The 27,133-nt window shown below is 29.2% G+C and overlaps 1 protein-coding gene across 1 annotated transcript in view; it reads left to right on the top strand.

Annotated features, from left to right (window-relative positions):
• The window catches only part of LOC117175475 (low-density lipoprotein receptor-related protein 1B-like), a 26,759-nt gene extending 661 nt beyond the window's left edge, over positions 1–26,098 (top strand). The window contains exons 2-6 of the mRNA XM_033365182.1: positions 2,334–2,609; positions 11,794–12,006; positions 16,650–17,069; positions 21,282–21,536; positions 25,125–26,098. Of these exons, the coding sequence (XP_033221073.1) occupies positions 2,334–2,609; positions 11,794–12,006; positions 16,650–17,069; positions 21,282–21,536; positions 25,125–25,144 (1,184 nt within the window). The 3' untranslated portion in view covers positions 25,145–26,098. The remainder of the gene's footprint in view (positions 1–2,333; positions 2,610–11,793; positions 12,007–16,649; positions 17,070–21,281; positions 21,537–25,124) is intronic.
• The last annotated feature ends 1,035 nt before the right edge of the window (positions 26,099–27,133 follow it).

Here is a 27,133-nt window from a genome sequence, read left to right as displayed (position 1 = left end):
TCCGAATTTCCCAGTAACTGCATATCGAAGCACAATTTTAAGAAAGTTTATTTATACCAAATTGAAAATTTTCTATTTTGCTTTTTCTCCAACCGAGTATACAAGAGACCGCTCTCTTTCAAATTTCTTAAGGAACTGTTACGTAAAAGACAAGATAATGTGGGGGTCCGCTTGGGACTGCGTCGTGTCCGAGAGTCGTTAAAAATCGTCCTGTTTAAAATTCTTAGAAAACCCATAAATACACACACATGTATATTGAAAGTGAAGAAAATTTCAATTCTAAATGTGCAGAATTGGAGCAATATAAAATGTAGATCCAGAAAAAGGAATAAAAAAAGACCAAAAAGACTCATATTGGAATCGTTTGAAATACCATACAATTTTCGTAATCCGTTGAAATCTTTACTAATATCTTGAGACCTCATGAAACCCCTAAAAAGATTGGAAAAATACGTTAAATTCCGCAAAAATGTTTCAATTCTTTGAAATACTTTAAAATCCCTTGAAATCTGTTGAAATACTTCCAAATCACTGAAAATCTTTTAGCTCTTTCTAATTTGTGAAAATCCCTTAAAATCTCGTGTACAGTGAAAATAACTATGGTATAGTTTTTATACATTGAATAAAAAGTATAAAATATTATATAAGAAGCGGGGAATCATAAAAATCTTATGAATCCTTAAAATTTGGAGGGCATAGGTTTGGAATTTCAAAAATGATCTTTGTACAATTCATAGACGTTCCCTAACTTCATTGTGGACATTCCAATTTTTAATTTGTAATCTTTAATGTTTTTACATTTTTTCGCGCAGAGCAGATTTTTGTTCAATTACTTGTTAGATTTGAGAAAATTCAAGCTGTGCATTTGGTTTATGGTTACAATATATTACCCAAAATATAGTTTAAAATATGAAAATTAACATTTAAGTATGGAATTGATTTTATTTTTGCACTGACATAGATCTGAGGTCACACAGACGACTGTATATATTTATATCTAATTGAATGACTAGATAAGTTTTTGTTATCTATCTTATAAAAGTATATGAAGGAACATTGGAATTAGTAAGAAATTATGAAATTTTATGAACTGTTATTATGAATAACCTTTTACACCAGTGGAAGAAGGGAACCATATACCAGAAGCATGGTGCGGTATATGAGACCTCACGGCTATACGTCGACAATAATTTGTCACTTTCTGCCCAAATAAGGAATAATCGGGACGTCAAAATTTCCTAGAATGGCCACGTTCCGTACTTTGGGGTGATTTATGGAGGGGGTACTGTGTATGACATCTTGTTCTTTAAATACCTTGAATCAAATTTAAACATAAATATAAAATTGTGACGCTACCGTCGACGCGTGGTATTATGGACCACCTATATGCTTTCAGTTGATATTAATTACCAATTAAACCAAACTCTCGCTTTCAGTCACCCTGTTCTCAGCCTTCCCAGTACTGTTGGCTCCTGCAGTTTCTCAGGGGAGCAGGGCGAGAGCGGCTACGACATTATATATATATATATATATATATATATATCAATTGAAAACGAGTCGATCGGATACGATTCGTTCCCCCCGAAATCAGTGTCCAAGGTTATTTGAAAGCAACCCCCGGCACTTGACTGAAAGCGAGATTTTGTTGTATATACTCAGGACCACACGCTTTGTTTCTAAGCACACTTCAGAAAAAAATAATTCAGATTAAAATTGTTTATTTAACTGTAGTTATTTAGAAGTTTAGTTTTTCCTTTCTCTTTAGGGGAAAGTTACAACTCTTATTTAATACTATTGATAAAGGCCTCATTTTATTCTTCGAGGGATTTTCTAAATTTATATTTGGTTTGATTTTATTTAAAAAATTAACATAGAAATCATACAGGTATTATTATTATAAACAATCATAGCTTAAATTTTAATTAGCACCGCCCGAATAGAATTGTAGAGAATCCTTTAAAGAATAAAATGAGGCCTTGATCATTAAGATTCAATAAAAATTGTTGTAACCTTTCTCTAGAGAGAAAGCAAAAACTAAAACTCTAAATAACCACTGTTGAAAAAGCAATGATATTTTAACCAGATTTTTTTTATAAAGTATACTCAGAAGTTTCCGTCAACACTTCTAGAAATCAATAATAATAGATATATTTTATTCGATTTTATAAATCATTTAAAAGATTGGCGACTTTTGAGATTGCTTGTACGTAGCGTACATCCTTAAAGGTTGAAGAACACACTTTAAAAATGAGAGAGAAGAAATTTATTATGAAAATTAATTAATAGTTATTAAGTAAATTTTTAACATTTAGGTATTTCTGGTTTTTTTTCAGCTGCACAATTGGGTCAAGTTTGTTATAGTAATGCTCACTGTCGATTATGGGATAGTGACACCCATTGTGATTTTTTGATTCCGGATTTATTTGGACGCTGTCAGTGCACTGCGCCGATGCGAAGAGATGGTGATGTTTGTCGTCCTGATCGGCTCGTTAGACCAGATTTAGAGTTGCAGCAGCAATCTGTTCTTCAGAAACCAAGTGATGAGGTTACACAGCAGAATTATGTGACAAGCGAAGAAATAAGCCGGCAGGAAGGAAACTCTGGTGAGGGTAATAAGATACAATGAATAAAAAAAAATAGCACGAGAATAAATAATAACGGGAAAAAGCGAGAGATGATTATTATACATGAATAAATTAGCATCAATAAAATGTAGTCTAAAGCAAATTATATTCATCAGCTAATATTTTAAATACAATTGTTGAGTCTCTTAACTTAAAACAAAAATATTAAATATTTTTCCTATGTGTAAGTGACTGATTTTTTAATCTTTTTATGATTATTATTAACAATAAAAAATATTAAATACTCATAAATGTGTGTGATTGTTAATCAATTGGAAACATATTTGTATTTTTCATGATAAAACTCATCTTTACCTATGCAAAAAATGTAAAAATGAATAATTATTTTATAATTTTTTTGAAAGAAAGAATTTTTGTTAGTGAGAGGTATCAATGTTGGAATTTATTAATGGCAATTATTATTTATAATATAAAATGATTATTAGCAATAAATTCAAGTTTATTTATTGTATAAATAAATTTAAAAAAACGAAATGTAGCTCAAAGCAAATTATATTTATCAGATAATACCATTAATTCAATTCTTTAGTCTTTCAACTTAAAACAAAATGTAAACTAAAATACTTTTTTAATAAAAAATTCATTTAAAAGACTTAATCAATGCAAAAAATGTAAGGATGAATATGTATTTTATAATCAGTTAATTACAATAACAATTAAAACTCAATGATACATTTTATTAATGGACTATTTTTATTCACTTGTCTGAAATATTGTTAAGTAGAAGAAAAAATAATTCTGTATGGAAGTAACTAATTTTTAAATTTTGTTTATAATTTTCAATTTTAACAATAAGAAATAATTATTATTTATAAATGCAGGCGATTATTAATCAATTCGAAACATGAGTGAAACTGGTTTCATGGAAAAAACTATACACCTACGAAAAATATTAAAAAATATATGGGCAACGCATGAGATTATTATTAGATAAGTAAATAAAACTTAAGAAAATGTATTGCTAAGCAAATTAAATTATATTTGTCAGATAATATCTTCAATTTAAGTCTTGAGTCTTACAACTTAAAAAAAAAATATAGCCTGTCCTTGGCGAGTGGTTTTGATGTTTTCTTTAAACTCAAGCATAAACAAACAAAAGCGGAGCGGGCTATAATAATTAAGTTCCCACCCACTGTTAGCCCCAAAATTGGCGCTATAGACGAGTTTCACTGTTATGTATGGTTCCCCACTTGGGTCCAATAGTAGCCAAGGACTTTTGTTTCAGGCGTCATTCACTCTACTGACACTCTTTTTATTAACTATTTGCCGCCATACTTTCCTGTCCTGGCATACTTCTCTAACTTCTTTTATGTCCCTGCATTTTTTCATTCAGGCTCTCGTGTTTCTGTGACTTCTTATGTCTCTTCTCACTAGGGTCTCATTCACACATTCTAACCATTCTTTCCGCGGTCTACCTCTGGGCACGTTGCCATTTACTTTACCTTGATACACTTGTTTCGTTAGTCGTTCATTTGGCATTCTCTCAACATGTCCGAACCATCTTAATCGATTTCTTTCCCATGTGTCTACTAGCGTCTCTTCTGCACCACATTCTTTTAGAATTATCTCGTTACTTACTTTGTCCATCAGAGTTTTCCCGCATATTATGCACATAAACCTCATGTCAATTGCGTTAATTTTACTCTTATCTTTTTTTTTTATAAATCCATGTCTCGCTACCGTATAGTACAGTCGGTACAAATATAGAATTATGTATTTCCATTTTAGCTTTATTTGAAATATTTTTACTTCTGATAAGGGGACCTGGTCTACCAATAACCTTCTTACCTTCGTTTATGCGTCTATCTAATTCCTCATCTATCTTCCCGTCCCTAGTAAATAAGCTACCAAGGTATACGAACTTATCAACTTGTTCAATTCTCTCATCATTTAATAAAATATTGCATAGTGTTTTCTCACTTTTTCCTTCGAACACCATAGTTTTTGTTTTATTTGCGTTAATTTTGAGGCCCATGCTCTTCATGCTTGCATCTAGTTTATTCAACATTCTTTGTAAGTTTTCGATTGAATCTGCCATAACAAACTTATCATCTGCGAACGCTAACCCACGTACCCTTACTGTTTCGAGATCCACACCCTCTTTGTCGAAAGGAGCCATTCTTAAACACTTGCTCATAAATAATATAAATAACCATGAGAACATAACGCATCCTTGTGTAACTCATTGGATAATATCGAAAGAGTCACTCAATTTCCCATTTACCCTTACACTCGCCTTGCTACACGTACGTATTATTTTTATCCATTGACGCCATCCATTGACTCCATACTCTTTCAGGACTTCCAAAGTTCACTTCTATCTACCTTATCAAAGGCTTTTTCTAGGTCAACAAATGCACAGAAAACTTTTTTTCCTACTCTCAATATTTTTCCTGTTATTTGTCTTAAGCTAAATATTTGATCCGTACATGACCTTCTTGGCATAAACCCACTTTGTACTTTCGAAAGCTTTGCTTCTGTTATTTTCATGACCCTACGAATAAGTATTTTTGAGTATATTTTACTTACGGTACTCAATAAGCTCATCCCTCTGTAATTATTGCAGTCGCTTTTACCTACCTTTCTTTTGTATATCGGTACGATAATTTTTTTTTTCCAATCGTCTGGGACGTCTCTCATCTCGAAACATAAATTTATCAATTCGCACAGTCTATGTGGAATGCATTCACCACGTGTTTAAGCATTTCAACGTTAATACCGTCTACCCCGGCAGCCTTACCGTTTTTCAAGTTCTTAATTATATCCCTAACCTCAGTGACACAGACTTTCTGAATTGAGTTTTCTATCGCATCGTGTTCAACATACGAGTAGCAGTTGTGGTGTCCAATAGCTTCATCTCCGAATTGTCTCCTAAAATAGTCTCTGAAAGCCTCTAGTATTCCGTCTGCGTCATATACCATTTCACCCTAGTATTGATTTCTCGTAAAATAAATTAAGATTATGTTTTTAAGTGGTTATTAATCCTGGAACATGTGACACATTAAACAATAAGAACGAAACAGCTTTTTCAAGCGAAAGCAGTTAGAATAAAGTATTTATTTACTAATTTCTTAGAAACAATTACAATTAATAATAAGACTTATTAACCACTTTATAATATATTCTTATTTACTTTTATGAGCAAAGCAATGTTAAAATAAGAAAAAAATGTACAAATTAATACGCATTTAATAATGAACCAATTGTTTATATTCTTGATGTGTACCTGCATTTATTCTAAGGTATTGCAACTTTATTTAAGTCTTTTTCTCGAAGATCAAAATAATATTCTCAAAAAGTCTATATTTTTCAGTTTATTTATTTAAGCAATAAATAATTTAAGCATTATATTAAATATTTGAGTTAATTAAATATTAAGCACAAAATATTACTCAACTACCAAGGCATTTAATCGAAGTTATACAATTTTGAACGATCTAAATTTAAAACAGAATGATCTAATTTGCAATATTTTAATTACAATTTCATCTTGGAACCTTTTCTAATTAAAATTTCATAATTAACCTTTGTAGGGTTTTTTAGTTTTAAACAAAATTTTTAACTTTGAATTAAAAAATTACAATACTGTAAACTTTTAATTTGAAACATTTTTAATTTCATACTTGTAAATATTAAATGAAAAAATATTTTATAAATGCCTTGAATTTAAAAATTCCAAAGTTGTAGATTTTTTTTTTTTAATTTAAAATTGTATCATATTCATTGCTTCAATTTTACCCGTGTAGGAATCCAATCAGGGATCCGGCCTGGCCCCAGCCGGATAGCCCCGCTTTCAGCCGGGCGCTGGTCGGGGAATCCGGCCGGGATTCGGCTAAAAACGTCACGGTAAACGGATCCGGTTAGGTAATCCGGCCAAAACGCGGTTAAGAAATGTTGCTTCAGGCGAAAAATTGGTAATTTGTTTTGTCTTTTAAGGCTCATTGTAAAGATTACGATGAACTTTAAAAGTCAAATCAAGTGAACCAATTCTGGCAAGAGCATTGGAGTAGAATTTTATTTCCTGATGATAGAATCTCATAGCAATTTCGAAGCCACGTGGTGATTTAAGGTTAGGAAGGAAGAAAGTAAAAACTGTATACACAAGGTATATTTTAATTTAAAATAATAATTATTCGCACACTAAGTGGGGGATTTAAACTAATTACTGAAATAAGGTTGATTTTAAGTACAAGTCTCGATTTTATTTGCAAACTTCGAAGAGGCGACGCGACGTGAGTGCAAGGAGCATTCTCGTTCCAGGTGCGAAACTGAAAATTACTGAGTGTCTATGCAGACGACAGACACAGCAGGCGCTATATATGGCGGTAAATTTGAAATTGTACAGGCTAAAGATGGTCTGAATATAGAGAAGTTAATAAAAATTGTATCATTTCTGTTGAAGCACATAGCAGAATCGAGAACAGTTTAATTTAAAATGCTGAATTATTCGAAAAAATTTAATGTTTTTTTTTAAAGAATTTAAAAAAGCTAATTTTTGTTTCACTGATTTAATAAATCTTTAAATTATAATTTTCAAATAATAATTCATCTAGCATCCATAATTACGTCTTTGATAATATCATGGCTCTTAAAAAGCGTGTAATTTTTACAAAAACATTAACCTGACCAGTGCCCAGCCGGCTCCCGACCATGGGATATAATCAGGGTTGGCCCGGGCAGTAATCGACCGGCCCCAGACTACGTGATTCGAGAAAAATGTAGGCCGACCGGCTCCCGCCCGGTTCCTGTCCATGAAACCCAGCCAGGGGTAGCCCGGCCGGGATCCGACCAGAAACCTTGTTGTATTAGAGACAACCGGGGAAATATCTATACGGGTATATATGATCGAATTGATCAAATAACAAAACAAAAATGCTTTAGATTCCAATGTATTAAATTTCAATTAATTAAATATAAAACCATAAAATTTAAAAAACGCAATGTTTAACTTTATATTTGGAAACTTTTCAGTTTCATTTTGCAATGTGAAATTATAAGTTAATTTAAAACCAAATTAAGTGAACAAATTGTTTAAAAAAAATGGGAATAAGATGAAATAACCAGGTGAAAAAGTTATCTATAATTTTATATATAGTAGATAAGCCAATGATATTTTTCATTTGTTTCAAAAACTTTTCTATATAAAATAAATGAAAAATATCAATATATTTTCCACTATGTATAAATTATATATAACTTTTTCACCAGGGTATTTTATGAACTTGATATTAAAAAGGGTGTAAAGTGCAAGAAGTGGATCACTAGAATCTAATAGGCTAAAAAGTCAAATTATTTTCTAAATATTTGTAAAACTGTAACTTTATGAACATAAGTTATACCTATGTGGAAAAATTATGTATAGTTTATATATAGTATGAAGTTTTATATATAATGTTCATTTGTTTTATAAAAAAATGTATACAACAAATGAATATTATATATGGGACATTCCACACGATATTTGCCACGCAAATTTTTTTTCACGTAAAATATTTTATTTTTTGTTCAACACTCAAGAATATTCGATACATATATTTTTATTGCAATATGACTCGCAAAGTTTTCGAGGACATTTAAAAAAAATGGTATATTCATAAAGAAGTACCTTTTTTCAATTTCTGATCATGCAATATTAAACAAAGATTTGAAAATTCATTCGGAAGATCAAATGTGGGCCTTTCACTCAACTTTCAAATAAAGTATACTTAAATTCACCTTATTTATTTATTTAATAATATAAATAAAATATTTATAAATAAATAGATTTTTTCAATTTGGACCTGTTTAAAAAAAGATTATTTTTAAGAGTGGACTAAACGGTTTTCTTAGTCTGGTAATAATTTGGGAGTGGGTAGTCAAATACTTTTGAAGAAATGAATTTTTAAATAGCAATAAATTTTTAATATTTAAAATTAACAACATAAAAATAGACTACTTTGCAAGTGGATGGATGTGTTTTACTTATTCCGTAGGCAGTCGAGTCTCAGTCCGAGCGAGTCGCTCTGCGGTCACTTCTCATACGCGAGCCGCTATTCAAAAATGCATGGCTTCGAAAGTATTTTAGTACCCATTCTCAAATTTTTGCCAGATTTAGAAAAAAGTTTAGTGCACTCTTTGAAGAAAAACAGGTCCAAATTGAAAAAATCTATTTGTTTATAAATATTTGATTTAAAAGGCCCACATCTTATCATCTGAACGGATTTTCATATCTTTGTTTAATATTGCAGTATAAGCAATTTAAAAAAGGTTCCTTTTATGTACACGAATATTTTTAAGTGTTAAACAAGACAAAAAATATTTTACGTGAAAAAAACTTTCTTAGGCAAATATTGTCTCGAATGCCCCATACGAGTATAATACTTCACACTATGTATAAAGTAAATGATTATAGACTAATGTTCAATTCTTCTTTTATTATAATATTCGAAAATGTTAGAAATTTAACATTTTGAACTCACAAAATTACAAATGTTAAAAGTTTTGTATTTAAATTGCCTAAAACTGTATAAATTAAAATTTGTAACCATACAATTTTGGAACATTTTAATCATGTCCAGTCAGTTCTAAGAAAATTTTAAAAATCATCACACTGTATTTTAAAAAGATATCCCAATATTTCTAATATAGGTAATCTACTTGATCATTAATTATGTAGAACTTTTAAAATGTATGCCTCATAGAAAAATGTAATTATTGTAATGCTTGTTGTCACCTATATTGAAATCGTAATTATATCTTATCGATCTCTTAAAAAAAGTGTGTAGTTATGAAAATGATCTGAATTAAAATTTTTATTAAACCGAAAAATTTTATTGGAATAATTTCTAAATGTAATTTTGATAATAGCTCAAACTTTCGATTGAAATTTCCTAATCTCTAAGAAAAATAATTATTCTTTTTGATTCTCCTAAATTAAAAAAAATGTTACAGCACACCTATAACTTTTTTAATTTACAGGCATCCAGACAGATGCCATTTTTTGTTCATTTTCGGACTCTGTGAATACCGAAACGTAAATATCCGTTAAAAACTAGTTTTCGAAAAGTTTGCACGATTTCATTGCACTCATGAATAAGAATGGAAAAATTAATGATTAAAAATGAAGATAATTCAAAAGTCGCTTGATCAGTTCTAAAAATAATTCAGCATTTTTTCAATTTACAATGAAGACAAATGACTTTGCGAAAATTTACCATAACGAAGTTGTTTTCCATAATGTTTTAAGCTTTCGTGTTAATGGCACTTAGCATCAGTATGCTTTTACACGTTATATTATGCGAATGAAATTGTCAGATTAGAATTTTACATGATAATGCTATTTTCTTGTGTATAATACACTTTTATAAGATACATAAATTATATTTTTATGTCACACTTGACTTTTTACAATGCTATTTTTTGTCCCCTAATATAGTCCAAATTATTCTAGGAATTCGAATTTTGAATGATTCATCATAATCGATTAAAAATGTTGAAAATTATGTCATCGGCAAATAAATGTATATGCACAATTCAAACTATTTTCGCTATTTGTCTCTTTTACCCTTTTTTCAATCGGATTCCTATCTCTCCCTTTGTTTTCAATAAACTTCGCGTTTCTTTACCCCTTTCTTCGTTTTTGTTTTGTTTTTATTATTTCGTTTTAATTTCTCGTTCGTGAATGAACAGAACCCAATTAGAAAATTCAACTATTTTGTTAAAAAGTCTTTTATTTTTGGTGAAAGAATAACCTATTTTGTTAAACAAGCGTCTTTTAGGTTTGAAAATTTATCTTTTTTTTGCAGAAATGTCGTCTTTCTTGGTTAAATTTTTTTTTTTGTTAAAAATTTCAATGTCTTCTAAAAAATTCGTCTTTTTGGCTTTTTTTCTTGAAGATTGTAGGCTAAAGATTCAACTATATTGATGAAAATTTAATTATTATATATTACGTTTTTTGGCTTCAAAATTCAATTATTTTTATAAAATCTTAATTATTTTTTGGAAAATTCAATTTTTTAAAAATTGGATTGGTTTTTCCAAAATTTAACTATTTTGTTCGTCTTTTTGGATATAAAATTCGTCGTTTTATATATAATGTTTATGTTTTCGGTAGAAATGTCATCTTCCTTGTTTTAAAATGTAACTACGTATTTAGTTAGAACTTAATGTATTATGTTAAAAATTTGTTGATGATTCGTTTTAAAACATGAACTTTAATTTTTTAACGGAAAATTGAACTATTCCATATTTATTTAAAAATTCATTTCTTTGGTTCAATCTTCAGTTAAATATGTTTGTTGTTAATGCAGCTGTTTAATCGAGAATTATTTTTAATGATTAAAGGTTCATAATTTTAATTGAAAATGTCCCTTTCTGGTTAAAAATTAAGATTTTCATTTGAAAATTTAACTATTCCATTCTTGATTAAAAATTTAGCTTTTGTTTGTTGAAAATTCGTCTTTTTGGAAAGAAAATTATTTTTCTTGGTTAAAAATTCATATTTTTGGTATAAAATTCAACTATTTTGTTAACAATTCAGATATTTGATTGAAAATTTAACTATTTATATGAAAATTAACTGTCTTGTTGAAAATTCAATTGTTTGGTAGAAAATTTGTCTTTTTGGTTCAATTCAACTGTTTTTTATTTAAAAGTAAAATCTTTTTGGGTTATAAATTCATCTTTTTAGTTATAAAACTTAATTATTTGGTTGAATTTTGAGCTTTTTGGTTCAAAATTCAATTATTTAGATAAAAATTAACTTTCTTGTTGAAAATTCAATTTTGTCATAGAAAATTCGTCTTTTTGGATCGATTAAACTGTTTTGATTTAAATAAAATTTAAATTTTTATAAATTAAATTTTTATTTATAATTTATTTATTTATAATTAAATTAAAATTTAAATAAAATATAATAAATAAATTTTATGCCCCTATTATTCCTCTATTTTAGTGAAAAAACACTCTATTTCTCCTGTTTTGAGTGAATTTTGGACTGTGATGACATTTTCAATCACTTTTTGAAGTTTTTATTTAAAAGATGTAAAAAAGTGCGAAATTAAGACTTATTTAGTAGTGCCAGAATTCAGTTTCGGAGACAATAATAAACGTTAGATTTCTAGTTTTTCTCGTTTACTCTGTCTAGTAAAAAAATGTTGTAATTTTTTAGGTGTCCAAATGTCATGGTTAAAAAATGCAACTTTATTACTTTCAACCTCACCGCCTACTGAGCCGATGCCTGTGATGATAGTGACTCGATCGAAGGGCAATTCAAAACCAATTCCAACTGGCAACAACGCTCTCCCAGAAGAAAATGATGCTGTTATTGTAGACGCAGATATCACTGGACTTGTTCAAACAACATCAACGGCATCATCCTCAGGTACCTTTAAATATTTTGGTTCAACAATTAAATAAAAAACTTTCTGTAAACAAATAGAACAATTATTTATTTAAATCAATCGTTACATCAAACACTCTTATTTTATTTTTTAAATTCTCTATGTAACTCATTCCACAAGAAAAGGTAATGGTTCAAACTACCCTCTATCTCACAAAAAACTAGGGTATCACTAAAGTTGCGCCTTGAATAAAAATTGATACGTTTAGAACTTGAACTCCAATACAAACCTCTGGAGACCCAAAAAGGTTCTTTTGGTTGGAGAACGCTTTAGTAGAACAACACGAAGGCTCATTTACAAACCAACCGCTCGCAAAGTGGGGTTGGTAAGTTAGGAATTTACAGAATTTGTAGGTAAAGCAAACCATATTTACATTACCATATTCATTACATTATATTTCTTAGATAAAATTTCAAAGTAGGCAAAGCGAAAAATAGGTTCTTTGGAAAAAATCTCTATTAAAATTGGGTTCTTTCGGATTTCCAAGTTGAGTCTCCTTTGGAACAAATTCACCATGTTGAGTTTCTTTTCAGCAAAAGGGGTTCATTTTTCTTCCATCTCCTTAAAAATCCAAAATTGGATCTAATTAAATGTACGATATATGTTTTTATTGGTTATCACAAGGTTTTCATCATTTTTATTAACTGTTGATTAATTTTCATACGAAATTATTGAAAAAAAAATTGGATAAGAGGAGTTATTAATTAAACCTTGTTTAAACAATTATCTTATGTTTGCAAATTATTAATAAGAAATTAATAATAATTTGTAAAACAAAGTAATTGTTTAAATAAGGTTTAAAAAATAATTTCTTTGAGCTAAACCTTTTTTACGAACATCCTATCAAAATTATTAAACAGCTGTAATTTTGACAAATTAATTTAAAAAATTATTAAATTTTTAAAAGAATCATTTTTTACTTCACTGAAAAAAATGGTCTAGATGTCCCAGCTAACCGTTTAGCTGAATTTCGCCGTCCAAGAAAATATAACTGTGTCACCTAGATTTCTAGCTCTTTCACCTAAATTTGCCATCTAGAAATTATTTAGCTAATTTACCTAGATAATTTCTAGATGGCAAATTTAGCAAAACAGCTAGAAATCTAAGTGACACAGCTGTATTTTCTTGGAAGACGAAATCCAGTTAAACGGTTATCTGGGATAGCTAAACCATTTTTCCAGTGTAGAAACTGAAAACAATGCGCGCGGGACAGTTTCGGAAATGATTGAAAAAAAAGACGGAAAGATACCGCTGGGACATTTTTTGCTTAATTCTGAAAGATTCTGAAAGAAAATAGCTGAACAGTTTTGGACAGAATTTCGGATGCAGATTCCGGAAAGGGTCTGAAAGATATGGAAAGCATCGGGTATAAGGTTCTATCAGAAGTTTAAACCAGACAGGGAGTTTTTATTAGGCAAAAAAATGTTTCGTCAAATACAAGCAGACACACGTTCTGTTGGTTCCTTTTTTAATCTAAATAAGGTGCCAGAATGGAGAAGCCGATCGGATAATTTTGAGAGGTCCTATATCAGCATTAAAGTATAATATGTATAAGGATTTATATATCTCCTTATACATATTATATAATATGTATATAAGGACAATCAGATTAAATGGAAAAAGTTACATCCCGAATAGTTCTTTTATGCCTTCAATTACGTTTTTTAATAAATAAATTAATAAATAATTAATTTTGTAAATTTAATAAAACTGTTTATGTTCATAAGGAAGGCGAAGAAAATGCAAATACCACATCAATTATTTAGGTGGTTTTTGAGTACGCTTAATCCGCACATGCGATTAGTTTTGTAAAGTTAGTTTGTGTTAACAATTTGCTTAAACAAATTGTTTAAAAGACTGAGTTGGTATTGGCCTTGTTATTATACAACGTTTTTTATCCGACATAATGGACTCGCTATTGATATTTTTAAAGTAATAATAAGAAGGATTATTGAAAATAGGTTTTTAAAACGCACATTAAAACGATATTACGATATTAAAACGAACATTACATACAAATGAAAACATTTATTTTTCGGCCACCATTTTGAATCCGCCTTTTTGAAATTTAGCATTTTAGTAGTTTATTTATTGCCAGCAACACCAAAAATATCAAACTGAATAATAATCTCGAGTTTCTCATTGTTTTTTTCAACTTAAAAATGGTAAACCTGGAGAGTATGTGAAAAAACCACGTTTTTTTAGATATTTTGGTCCGCCATTTTGAAAAAAAAGTAATTATGAAAAAATATGATATGAAAGTACACATGTTAAAGATAATCGGTGAAAAAATTTGATGAGAAAAAAAACCGTTTACGAGATTTTCAGGTGGCCCAATTGACATGGAATTGCCGTTAGAGTGGTCTAAAAATGCATTGCAACATTTTTTTCACTCTAGAGGGCAAGATCCCCCCCCCCCCACACACAAAGTTTCCATTTCCGGAGAAAGAAAATAAGTAATTTTTTATTCGAAATTCGAAAATTAACACATTCCACGGGTCACTTGAAAATCCCATTTAATTAAAATGAAGACATTTTTAATTTTCACAAAATTGAACTCATGTTCCAGGGTTTGATCGAAACGTGCCAAGTTTTTTTAGGGATTTAATGGGAGTGTCTACGAAATAAAATCATACTAATAACTTTCACCCCCCCCCCTCCCCACAGCGCCCCAAATATGACCAAAAAAAAACATTTTTACGAACTATTGTTACTTTTTAGCAATTTTCAACGTCTTTTCCATACAAATAATTACTAATAGACAATTTAAATACTAACCAATAATTTTTAAGCAATTTTCAATTGTTAACACAAATGTAAATTATTTAATAATTATTTATTTCCTAAGAATGTAAAAAATAATCATATTTTCGTATTGAGATTCAATATTTTGTAATTGTTTGGAGTATTACATTTTCTAAACACATTATGTTATCATGTCAACAGTTAATTATTGTTTAATTTGAAAATTTCTCAAAATTGAGCCAAAGACGTCCACTTTTTTCAAATTGGTATCCTATTCTAGTTTTTATTGAATAATTGCTTATCTTTGATAAGTTTCTTCTAATTTTGAACAAATTTCTATTTGTTTAAACAATTTTTATTTGCTCAAGAAATTATTTTTCGATTACTAAAAAGAATAAAATAAAATAGAAGACATACAATTAATTACCACTTTATAAGTATTTTTGGAAAAGTAATTATTTAAACAAATTATATTTGTTTAAGCAATTAGGAAGTGGTAAATGTATTTTTTCTATACACTATGCAGTCAGAAACATAATTGTATGTGGTCTATTTTATTTAATTGGTTTAGCTATCAAAAAACTGCTTGACCAGATAAAGATTGTTTAAACAAATATAAATTTGTAAAACATTGAAAGAAATGTATCAAAACTATGTAATTATTCAAAAAGACGTAGCACAGGATACGCATTTAAAAACAAAGCTGATATTTCGGGCTCCAATTTTAGGAAGTCTTAAAATATACAATAAATAATTATTTAAATGATTACATAATGTTTTTAGAACAATATACTTCTCCAAAATATGACAAAAATTACATTTTATTCAGAAAATACGATTGTTTTTTAAGCATTTTTCAGAATAAATAATTGTTTGAATAATTTAAATTTGTTTAAACAATTGAGAAAACAATCGGAAATTTCTAAAAAGCAACAATAATACGTAAAAATGTAGTTTTTAATTTTTTGGTCATATTGAGGGCGCTGCGAGGAAGGTGGATTAAAAATGAAAGCTATTAGTATCATTTTATTTCGTACACACTCCTCTTAAATCCCTAAAAAACTTGGCACGTTTCGATGAAACCCTGCAACATCAGTTCAAATTTTGAAAATGAAAAATATGGCCCTGTTAATTAAATGGGATTTTGAAGTGCCCGGTGGCACGTGTTAATATTTGAGTTTCGAACAAAAATTATGGATTTTCTTTCTCCGGAAATAGAAACATGTTGATGGGGGGGGGGGGGGGGGGGGGGGGGGGGGGTGTCTTGTCCTGTAGCTCGAAAAGCTTTTTTTGGACCACGCTAATATACATATACACAAAAATTAGTTGAAAAGAGTGTTTATTTAGTGTTGTTAAACATTGTTTTTAAATATCGTTATGATTATTAATTTACATATTTTACTTGATAATTAACTATCCTAAGATGACTTACGGCAAATCTTATAGAAAAATGTGAAAAAGAATAAGCCCAACTTTGAATCGCTTTCATTGATATTAGTGAAACTTTATTTTTTCAACTACATGCAGTATTGGTATACAAAGGAAAAATTCTACGGGCATATAAAAATGTATTAAATAGACTTACAAGACATTTAGAACTTAAAAATAATTTAAAAATTTAATAAAAAGAATAAAGCTCGAATAGGGGACCTCTAAAAAATAAACGATTTGAACATTTTTTTGTTGTTGAAAAATTTTGTCATTCACAAAGGTACAACTTAGGCTCGTCTCTGAGTTCTCATTCAAAAATAATTAGTTTTTAATCACCCTTCTCTATATGGAACTCGATACTGAAAAAGTAGTATCTTTTCTTACGAAATGACATATTATTACATTTGAAATAACAAGTGATTTATTTATATATATTTGTAAGTTCCAGTTCCAATAAAGACTGACCGACACGAGGGAGAAAAAATCTTTTCAGCAGTCAGCCTCGGTTTGTCTTGCACAGCAGACATCGAATGCCAAATGGCAGATCCAAAATCGCGATGCATAAGCGGCTTTTGTGATTGTATGTATCGTGGAAGAGGAAACTCCACCTGCAGTGCTCGAAGCACCGGATGTGAACTTGGAACCTTTCAGTGTAGAAGTTCTGGAGACTGTATTAGCTGGTTCTTTGTTTGTGATGGAAAACGAGACTGCAAGGATGGTTCAGACGAGGAATGCTCAACCGCACGATGTCCGGCCCAGGCTTTCCGTTGCCATCGAAGCGGGATGTGTGTCTCTAAGGCTGGACTGTGTGATGGAAGTAAAGACTGCCCTAATGGAGAAGATGAGGAAGGGTGTAACAATCGAAGAAGTATGGCAAATTATTTTCTATTTATACTTTTAAAATATCAGCTTTATTATTTCAAATCTTTTGTCATTTTTCATTTAATTTTCAATAGGAAATTCCTCAAACAAAACGAAAACTAGAGGAAATTGATTATTTGGGCTTGTTTGATAAGATTTTTTTTCAGAAGCCAAGATTGGAAGGTTTTATTTTGATTTCATGCTAGGGAAGCAATTTATATTATTTATCAAGGAATCTGTGTTATCGACAGAGAATAACATAAATTCTTAACGTCTTTTCAGACTAGATGGAGCCATTAAAATTAATTAAACATTTTCAAAATTAAATTTTTCCTGAAAAAAGATCTTCTACTTTGTTCCTTTGGGAACCCGGTAAAAAGACAAGAATTTAGATAAATTCAGAATCTGAATTCCTATTAATACCTGCATTTTCTTCCGTTGAAAGTTCCACCAAGGAGTAGAAAAAAAGCAAAATCTATTCTTTTTAAACGACTTAGAAAAATGTAATGGAAACGTATTAAGAGGAATTAAAAAATGAAGGAATGCAACAGAAATAATACAAAGAAAGAGAATAATATTACTTTGAAGACGAAAAACCTAGTCCTTTTAATCAATCAGTTATACATATAAAATAATTTTGTTAATGGAAATAATTTGTAGTATTGTCAAAGAATATTTTTATAATTCTGTTTAAAGATAAAACAATTTTGATTACCTTACACAAAATTATTAAATAAATTTATTATTACTTATTATATTATTAAATATATAATTTGTTTTACACAATACAAAATGTTATAATTAAAATTACTCCACTGTTATGGCAAACAAAAAATTGAAATTTCCAAACTTATATTCCACAAAAACGATTAAAAACTACGCATGTGCACATAATTTGTGGACAGATTAGAACAAATTAAAATAATCGAAAATAAAGCACTTAAGTATGGAATTAAAAATAACCATGAGAGGTGTGTCTACTCATCGGATTAAGAGTAATTAAGAAAGTGGAAAATATATTCGCCTACAAGGAATCTGTATTATCATCAGAAAAGAACAGAGATTCTTAACGTCTTTTCAGACTAGATGGAGCAATGAATTAAAAATGTTCAAAATTAAATTTCGTTTGAAAAAACATCTGTGTATTTCTGAAAAAGGATTCTTCTTTCGATATCTCTACTAGCTTAAGGGAAAAGCACCCAACCGGCAATTTGAAATTCTATCTTTTTATTCCCAGCGGAGTGAAGATCTTTGTTGAGAAAACATTTAATTTTGAAAAATATATTGTTTATACTACATAACACTGGCACTTGGATTTAATCAGCCCGGGCTTACGTCGTTCCGAGAATTGATGACCTCAGCAGTTTCTTGATTAGAAGAGTCACGCGGCCGAAAGAGAAGCGATGTTTAGATAAGCGTAACAAATATCATGATATTTGCATCCGGTTGCGTCATGCGTCCTATTACAACAGAAATGCTTAATGCGGACCCGAATGTTTACGTTTAAATTCCCTTCACTGTAGATCAAGTCCACTGTAGACCATGGCCGTATTCATACTTAATTCCTAGTTCTAGTGAATATGCCATAACGACTCTGAAGTGCACCTTTATATATTGGACTAACCACTAAACCTTTCCTTCTTCATAAAAATTGACGTGAAGTGAAAAGAATAAATCCTTCAATAGAAAATTCTAATATTTTGGATTATGGAAACTCCTGTTTGACAAGAAGAAAACAACTAAAAATATTTTAAAATCGTAGAATATCTTTTGCTTAAAATTAACATTGAAATTTTTTATTTTGTGATCTTTCAAATAATATACATTCAAAAACTGAAAAAAAAAAATTTTTGTACTAAATATACATTTTTTGCATATATGCCTCAATCAATTTATTTTATTTTCTTATAAAAATTAAAATAATATGTTAACAAGACTTAAAAAATACTTACAAATTAATCAAAATGGACAAATCTAGAAAATAACTGAATAATTCATTTCGATAGTTTTCATTAAAGAAATAAGTGAATATTTTAATTTTTTGTAAATGATTGAAGCATTAACGCAGTGTAAATTAATGGTTTCGTCTTAGCCATTTTTCATTATATGATAATAATTTAAAATATAAATTGTTTTCTGTTTTTGTCCATTCTCATTCGCTCTTATCGTTACAATATTTCGCTTGAGTGATAAACTTTCTGAAAAACTAGTTTAAAAAAATTCTGTGTAAAGTTTGTGGTTGATATTAATAATAGTGTAAAATAGAAATTTTTCAAGCTGTCTTTAGCTTTTCAAAGTTGAGAATAACTTATTAATTATGAAAAATTAACTGAAAGTTCACAGTTTAATTTATTACCAGTACTAGTGGTAACGTGTTACTTTTTTCAAAAAGCAGCGGTAATAGTAACTCTTTACCCATTTTTAGAAAGTAACAGTAAGACTGCAAATTGTAGAGAAAAGTTATGCTGCCCCCATTTTTATTAAAAAACCTGCAGATTTTATGGATTTATGTTTGTTAGTGATTGATCAGAATTTGATGTCAGTCCAGCTGTTAACTTTCTCTTTAATTAATTTAATAGAAGCAATAATAATTGAATTTCCATAAATTTAACTGAATTCAAATAGAATAAGTTTTATTCAAGTAATTTCTGATAATTTCGACGAAATAAAAATTCAATTCTAGCGAATGAAAAATTATTCCATTGCTATTTACTTCACGTGAGTTCAAATTAATTGATTATTAATATCACAGAATACAGAGAAGTTCATTTCAATCTAGTCAAATTAAACAAAATCTAAGTTGATTCATGTGAATTTAAATAATTTATGATTAAATCTAATTAATTTAACGGCATTCATGTACAATTTTAATTAAATTACAATTTATTTGTAGTAAATAAAAAAATAATTCCTTTAACGTAGATTCAAATTTATTAAATTTAGCTTAAGTTTTATTATTAGGGAAAATAGGTGAATCTTTTCGTAAAAATTTTCCTTCTTATTAAAGTTTGAATAGAGTTTTTTCTGCTTCTTTATTAATTAAAGGAATTTTTTTTATAAGTAAATGCTAATACGATCAAAAGAAAGGGTACGAAAACCCTTAACGTAACTGTAGTAATACCGATTTCTTTAAAAAAAAATAATAATATGACCAATAGAGCAGTCGAAAAGAAAAGAGTTAGAAATCGAAATTAATACATACAATAGCTAAAAGTAGAGCAGTGGGTTCCCCATATAAAGTATATAAATGTGGAATCGATCGATTTAAATCTAGATAACGTGCGTGGACAGTATAGGTTTAACAAATTAGTATCTACAGAGCTTTTTTTAATACTATATTTCTTATATCATTTGTGGTTCTAGAGTCTTATAAATTTGAGTCCTATTTTAGGATAATAGTCTGCACGAGATAATTATGTTTTGATATGACCGCGTAATTCACTTTGATTTTTTAATAAATATGTGGTCAAGGAAAAATTCGAAACTTTCTTTTTAGTCTCAAACGCGAAAAAAAGAACCTTCAATTTAATGGAAAGTCGAATTTTGGTTTGAATTTAGTATTTGAAGGTGAAATATTTTTTTCTCAAATAATACTTATGAATAATGGAAAGGTCATGAAAACCCTAATCGAAAATGAATTTCGAAAACAAAATTGATGGTATCCATACAAAAGAAAAATATGTCACCTTCTTTAGATAAAGATTTGTTCTAGCGATTTTGTTCATGAACTGCCATCCAATATACTTCACTTTGTCTAAGTTTCAGCTCGATCAATTTTTAGGTTAGGTCAGTGGAAACAATGCCTCTGATCAAATTATCCAATGTAGATTCTTCAAATAAAAAAGTCCAAACCTCTTCCATCTACGATGCGTTCAATTTTGAGACAGGCCCACATCGACCATTTCTGTTATATTTGGACGAATGACGCAACCTGATGCAACCAATGCGCTGAGAGAGCGGCTCTCATGCTCTTTGCCACGCTTGACTGAGAAACGCCCCTCTCTCGGTCCCGTAGCTCCCCTCATCATAAAACTACTGATGACATCAATTCTAGGAATGTCGTAAACCGCGGGTTCTTGTATCGGGAGTTGAGTGTATTTGCCTTGCCCGATGTGGATATTTACCATCGGAGAAATAGTCCCTGATGTTAAACAAGATAAGATATTTAAATAAATTCTACTGGCTCGAATCTAACATTTTGTATATCTGATGATTTTAGAATGCCCGGAAGGAGCCTTTCGATGCAACAATGGTCAATGCCTACCAGGTTACGAATTCTGCAATGCAGTTGTGTCGTGCAGAGATGGGAGTGATGAGCCTCGAGGTGCTTGTCGAACGAGGAACCGAGGCCGAATAGCTCCCAGGTTTTGCCCTTTCAAATGTGGAAATGGAAGATGTCGATCTGATGCCATTACTTGTAGTGGAAGGGATGGATGTGGTGATAATTCTGATGAAATACATTGTTCTGTCTGCAGTGAGTATTTCATTAATATTAAATGCGCTATTTAAAGTTATTAAGATACAAAATAAATAGTAAATGCTTTTACAAGATACATTTTTAAATAATATAAATAAAAGCTCTTTAAGTACAATCTAGAATTAAATTTACACGTGAAGACTAAGAATGTAATTGTTAATTTTAAATAAAGCCAATTACCTAAGTATTAATTTTCCAAAGCAGTAATATACACTCAGTCGCCGTTTTCAAGAAAATCGACTTTTCAATATTCAACAAAGTGGATATAGAGTTTTGTTCAGAGCACAGCCGAATGGCGGGTAGCTTCAAAAATTGTATAAATAATAATTTTTTTAGCGAAGTGTTTATATCTATCAAAAAATGCGGCTATTCGCATCGAAATTTCTGTAAAATGAACCCGTTCGCACCGGAATGCGTACCAAAACAATCCAGCTGTTCATAATTAAATTTCGCTACACAGAGGCCAGGCCTTTTTTTATTGGCTTTTTCTCACGGAAACCGGACTTTTGTAACTTTGTCATGTTTAATAAAAAGCATAATTTTTAATTTCAAAAAACCTCTTCCATACAAAAACCATGATAATGTTACAAAAAGTCAGTTTTTCGGTGAACAAAGATATTGAAAAAACTATTCTTAGCAGAATTTTCAAAGATTACTAAGGGAAATTGTACTTACAACATTTTCGCAAATAAAAAATAAATAACGAGTGTAAGTGGCGAAAATCGAACACGCAAACTTCAGACTATTAATTCGAAGCGCTACTGTGCCTGAGCTATACCAGCAGGCAAATATTTCAGAGTCGATTTTCTCAAAAAAAGGCCAAAAAGCACATATTACAGACTATTTATTAGGGTCAATGTTTTTTGTTACAAAAAACGAATCTTTAGAGTTTCCGCAAACCCCATGAAGTTTAACACGTATTTCCATGAGAACAAAGATTTTTTTGGGTAAATTTAGGGCAGAATCGTCAATATACTCTTAGAATAATACTATAAAGTTTCTATTTTTCTGAAATCTTCAACCTTTTTTCAAGTTTATACATACGGTGAGATAGTAATTAATTAATGATAACAAGAGTAATTGTTTAATCAAATTATTATTGTTTATAACTATATTTTCTTAGAGCTATGCTAGAAAGTTGCAGTTTTTTCTAAGATTTCAAACTTTTAATAAACTTTTCATTTGTTGCACTCAGAAAAATGTTTGTTTGAATCAAACAACAAAATTTGTTTGAATTCATATAATTGAATCAGACAAATGTATTATTCTGAAGCTTCTGATTTACTGTAAAATCTTAAATTAATTGAAAAATGGACGAAACATCTCTAGTTTAGGAATTACTTGAATTGCAGGGCGTTTACCTTGGATATAATTAAAGATTTCGAATGTAGGTCTTTTTCAATACTAACTTCCTTTCTTTATAAAGATGGTTTATGACATCAATCATATTTTTTTATATTATAATTATCATTGTATAATTAAAATTAGGAGCACTTACATAAATTCAATTGAAATGTCTAACTGTGGTTCATTTCTTATTATTTTAATTTATGATTGTTTTATTTAGAAATGAGAAGCACAGAGTTAACAATTAACCAGAATTAAGCTTCGTAATGAATACGTGTTTGTGGTTTTACATATACAACGATAATTATGATTCAGAATAAACATATTATCGAGCTCATACATTATTTTTATAAAGAATGTTGAATTTTGAGGTTAAGTGTAAAAAAAAGATTTACTTCACTTGAACAAAGTCTATAATTAATTGAAAAAATATATATTCAATGTAAACAAGAACTTTAATTATTTTAAACAAGAGATTTATTTAAACAAACCAAAAATGTATTTGAACCAAACAAATAAGGATGAACAAAAAATTTATTCGAATTAAAAAAACATTTGTTTGACCCCATATTAAAGAAATAATTTATTTAATTCAAACAAACATTTTTCTGAGTGTGCAAGGTAATAATTAATTGATTTCAAAAAATAATTCTTTGATAATTTTATTATTGCTTCTAACTCTTTTCTCCTAGAGCTATTATAGAAATTTCAAGCTTTTTTAAACAATTACTTTGTTAAATTTAAATAATATAAATCTTACATTAACGGAAAATTAGACCAAAATTTGGAAATTCAAGAAAAAACCGCAACTTTCTATTATTCTAATAGAATCTGGTCATGATTAATAAAATATTTTTTGTGTGAATTTCAAGTAATTATTTTCTGGCTTTTACAACAAAATTTTAGAAACAAGTTCAAAGAAAATCAATAAAAAGGCGACTTTCTACCTCAATTCTAAGAGAAAGTTGCAATAAATAATATTTTGTTTTCAAATTTGTTTAAACAAACAAACATTTGACCTTAAAAAATGAATGTAAAAAACACAAAAGACTTTCCTTGGAGAAGAAGCATATTTTTTTCATTCTTTCCATTTGAGAGCTCTTAGGTTAAAAAGAAAGATTTTTATTGTTTATTTATTAAAATAAGCGATAAGTGGTTTTTTCAGAATCTACCATCTGTGTTTAAGATTTGTAATATGTTTATAAGATAACTATGTTTTTGACAGGAGTTTTCACGCCTTTTCCACTGGAGATAATTGTTAAATTTTGAATTGCTAATAAAATCGGTTGAAAAACTTAAAAATTGTTTTCGTAAATAAATAATAAAACTGTACTTTTTAATCTCAAGTCAAAAAAGGAAAAATAGTCAAGCTTTCTTGCTAACCTAAACAAATTTAAAATAGCGTGCTTCTATGAAAAAAGTACAATATATTTTTTACTCTTAATTTTTGATGATCAAATATATACTTTTTCAAAAATGGGTACATTGATGAAGTAGTCATCCATGTACTCACTTCAATTATAATAAACTTGCATGCAGTGCGGCATACAGTAGGAGTGTCCAAAAAAAGGAAGTCAGAATCTCAACTTGCATTTTCAATCTTCTATTCTTTTTAGGTCAATAATGAACCTCGTGGTAGGAGAAATAAATCGAATAGTATTTAGAGGTCGATCATCGCAAATTTGTTTGCTTTTACAGAAAAATTTATTTTTCTCGAGAATGTTAACATGCATTTTTTTGAAGAATCTAATATTAATTCTAATGTATATATTAATACATCTCAGTAAGTAGAATAAATGATTCACGTTCTTTTGTAAGCAATTTTCTTTGAATATATCTTTAGGCATTCTTAATTATAAACGAAAAACTTATGATAAAAAGTACTTATTTTGCTCAAAACCGCATCTTTCATATCCTGTGTAATATTGCGGTTTGATTTGCCATTTAAGAAAAATTATTTATTCTCTAAAAACATACAAATTTTTGATAAACGTCCTCTAAATATTATCGGAACTGATTTTTGACCCAAAAGGAAGAGAAAAATCGAAAATGCAAGTTGACATTCAGACTTCGTGATTTTTGAACACCCCTAGTATAGAGTATGCATCCTTATCTTTGAAGCCATATGGTGGGCGTGTGATTTTTTTACGAGAACTTTAAATCATATCACTGCACATAATAAGATAAAAAATATGCAGTATAACAGGAAGTAAATTGTCGACACTGAAATCTTTGCAGGATGTGATGATGTGCCTTAATTGCCCCAGTTCAAGAACCAGATCCTACAACTACTTGGCAAATTGGGAGCGCGGATTGAAGAGAAGAAACATTTCTTCCATTTTTAATCTTATTTCTACTATCGAATATTTTTGAAGCTAGAGAAATATGATTGAAACCTAACAATAAAGAATTTTAATGAAATTGAGAAGAATAGGATAAGTATTGGTTGCTGCAAATGACCAAAGATGGATGAATCAGTTCGTCAAAGAAGCAGATTCCAAATCCATATATTTTTCTCATTAAAAAATACTTCTTAGAACTGTGCTAATAAGTTGAACAATTTTACAATTGCCTGTTTCTTCGACGAATGCTCTTTCAAGCACTTTAGATTAGTAAATTGCAAGCCATTAACTTGATTTTCTCACATTACACCGTATTTTCATGTCAATTACGGTTACGTCCGTATTCTTCGGGCATTGAGCAATCATGTATAGTCTAATTTAGATAATAAATAAGATTGAAAATTGAAATAAAAAATATTAATGTCTTTGAATTAGTGGTAATTATGACTGAAATCTTAGGACGTAACCATCAACTTTTTTAATGATTGGTTAGTTCGCAGAAATAGAAGATTCCTTTGAGGAGAGAAAATGAAATTAATGTTAGGTTTATAAATAAGGGACTTAATGATAGATTCGAACACAATGCATGCGAAGATATATGTATTTATTAAGTAGAATTAGCAAGAACAATTCAGACCCGTATGTATTAAGCTGCGGCTTCTATTGTTGAATTTGAATAGTTCTTTCAAGTACACAGTAAACACATTTTTTGTCATTTATCGCCCACATCCCACGTCTATAAAGATTATATAAAGCAAGTACGGACTTGAATCTGATTAAACTTCGTACGAAGATTTAGACAAAAATGTTTTTGGGGTAAAAGAACTGTTTTTTGTAACTGTTTTTATAATAAAATATGTAATATTTTTATTCCATTTGTATTCAATTATTTCCCTTCATTTATAGGTTTCGACTACATTCATAATTACACTCAATTCCCGATACGAGCTCAGTTTCGGGCATGGCTTGCATTGGCCTTCAGCATTTCTCGAATAATTTCTGTTGGATTTAGAAGCATGGCGCAACTTGATGCTACTGACGCGCTAAGAGCGCGGTTTAACAACTCTCTTGAAAATTGATGTTACATTAGTCGGGTTATATAATTAATTTTGTTTTTTGAAATTTTATCTTTTTGGCTGAGGATTCAACCGTTTTGTTAAAAAAATTCTTCTTTTTTGGTTGAAACTTTCTGATAAAAATTGTTATTTTTTAATTTAAAACTCTACTATTTCTGATTTTATTTAATGCTCTTTTTTGCTGAAAATTTAACTGTTTTGTAATAAATTTGTCCTTTTGGATTTAAAATTCATTTTTTATAGTAGAAACGTTTTCTTGATTAGTTAAAAACTCAACTATTTTGTTAAAAATTTCGACTCGAAATCTTAGAAATTTAAAGTATTTAATACTGGCTTAGGATAGTATTTCCATTTATTTTATTTCTTCTCCTGATCTTAAAAAACGATTTTATTTTTATTTATGGATGGTCCCTTATAATTATCATAACAATAATACTTTTTTACATTAAATAACGTTCGTATTATTATTTAATTATAGAAGATATTATTTAGATAATATAGATGAAATTTCAAACTAAAAAGATTGTAACTTTAAACAAGAAACAGTTGAACTTATCCCAAAAAATACAATAAAAAAACTGAATACTCAAACGAATAAAATTGAATTGTTAACACGAAAATATGAATTTTAATTGAAATAGATGAATTTTTTACCAAGAACCTCGATTTTCTATCACAGAAGACTAATTTTCAATGAAATAGTGAAATTGTCAAATGAGGAGATAAATTTTCATCTAAAATTATGCATGTTGATTTGACAAAGTAGTTTGATCCGCGACCAAAAAAGATTAATTTTTAAACAGTGGAATTCCTAACAAAAAAGACGAAT

The sequence above is a fragment of the Belonocnema kinseyi genome, chromosome 6, assembly GCF_010883055.1.
Source record: "Belonocnema kinseyi isolate 2016_QV_RU_SX_M_011 chromosome 6, B_treatae_v1, whole genome shotgun sequence".
NCBI classification, from domain to species: Eukaryota; Metazoa; Arthropoda; class Insecta; order Hymenoptera; family Cynipidae; genus Belonocnema; species Belonocnema kinseyi.
The sequence above is the reverse complement of the archived record's forward strand: the minus strand, read 5'-3'. Positions and strand labels throughout refer to the sequence as shown.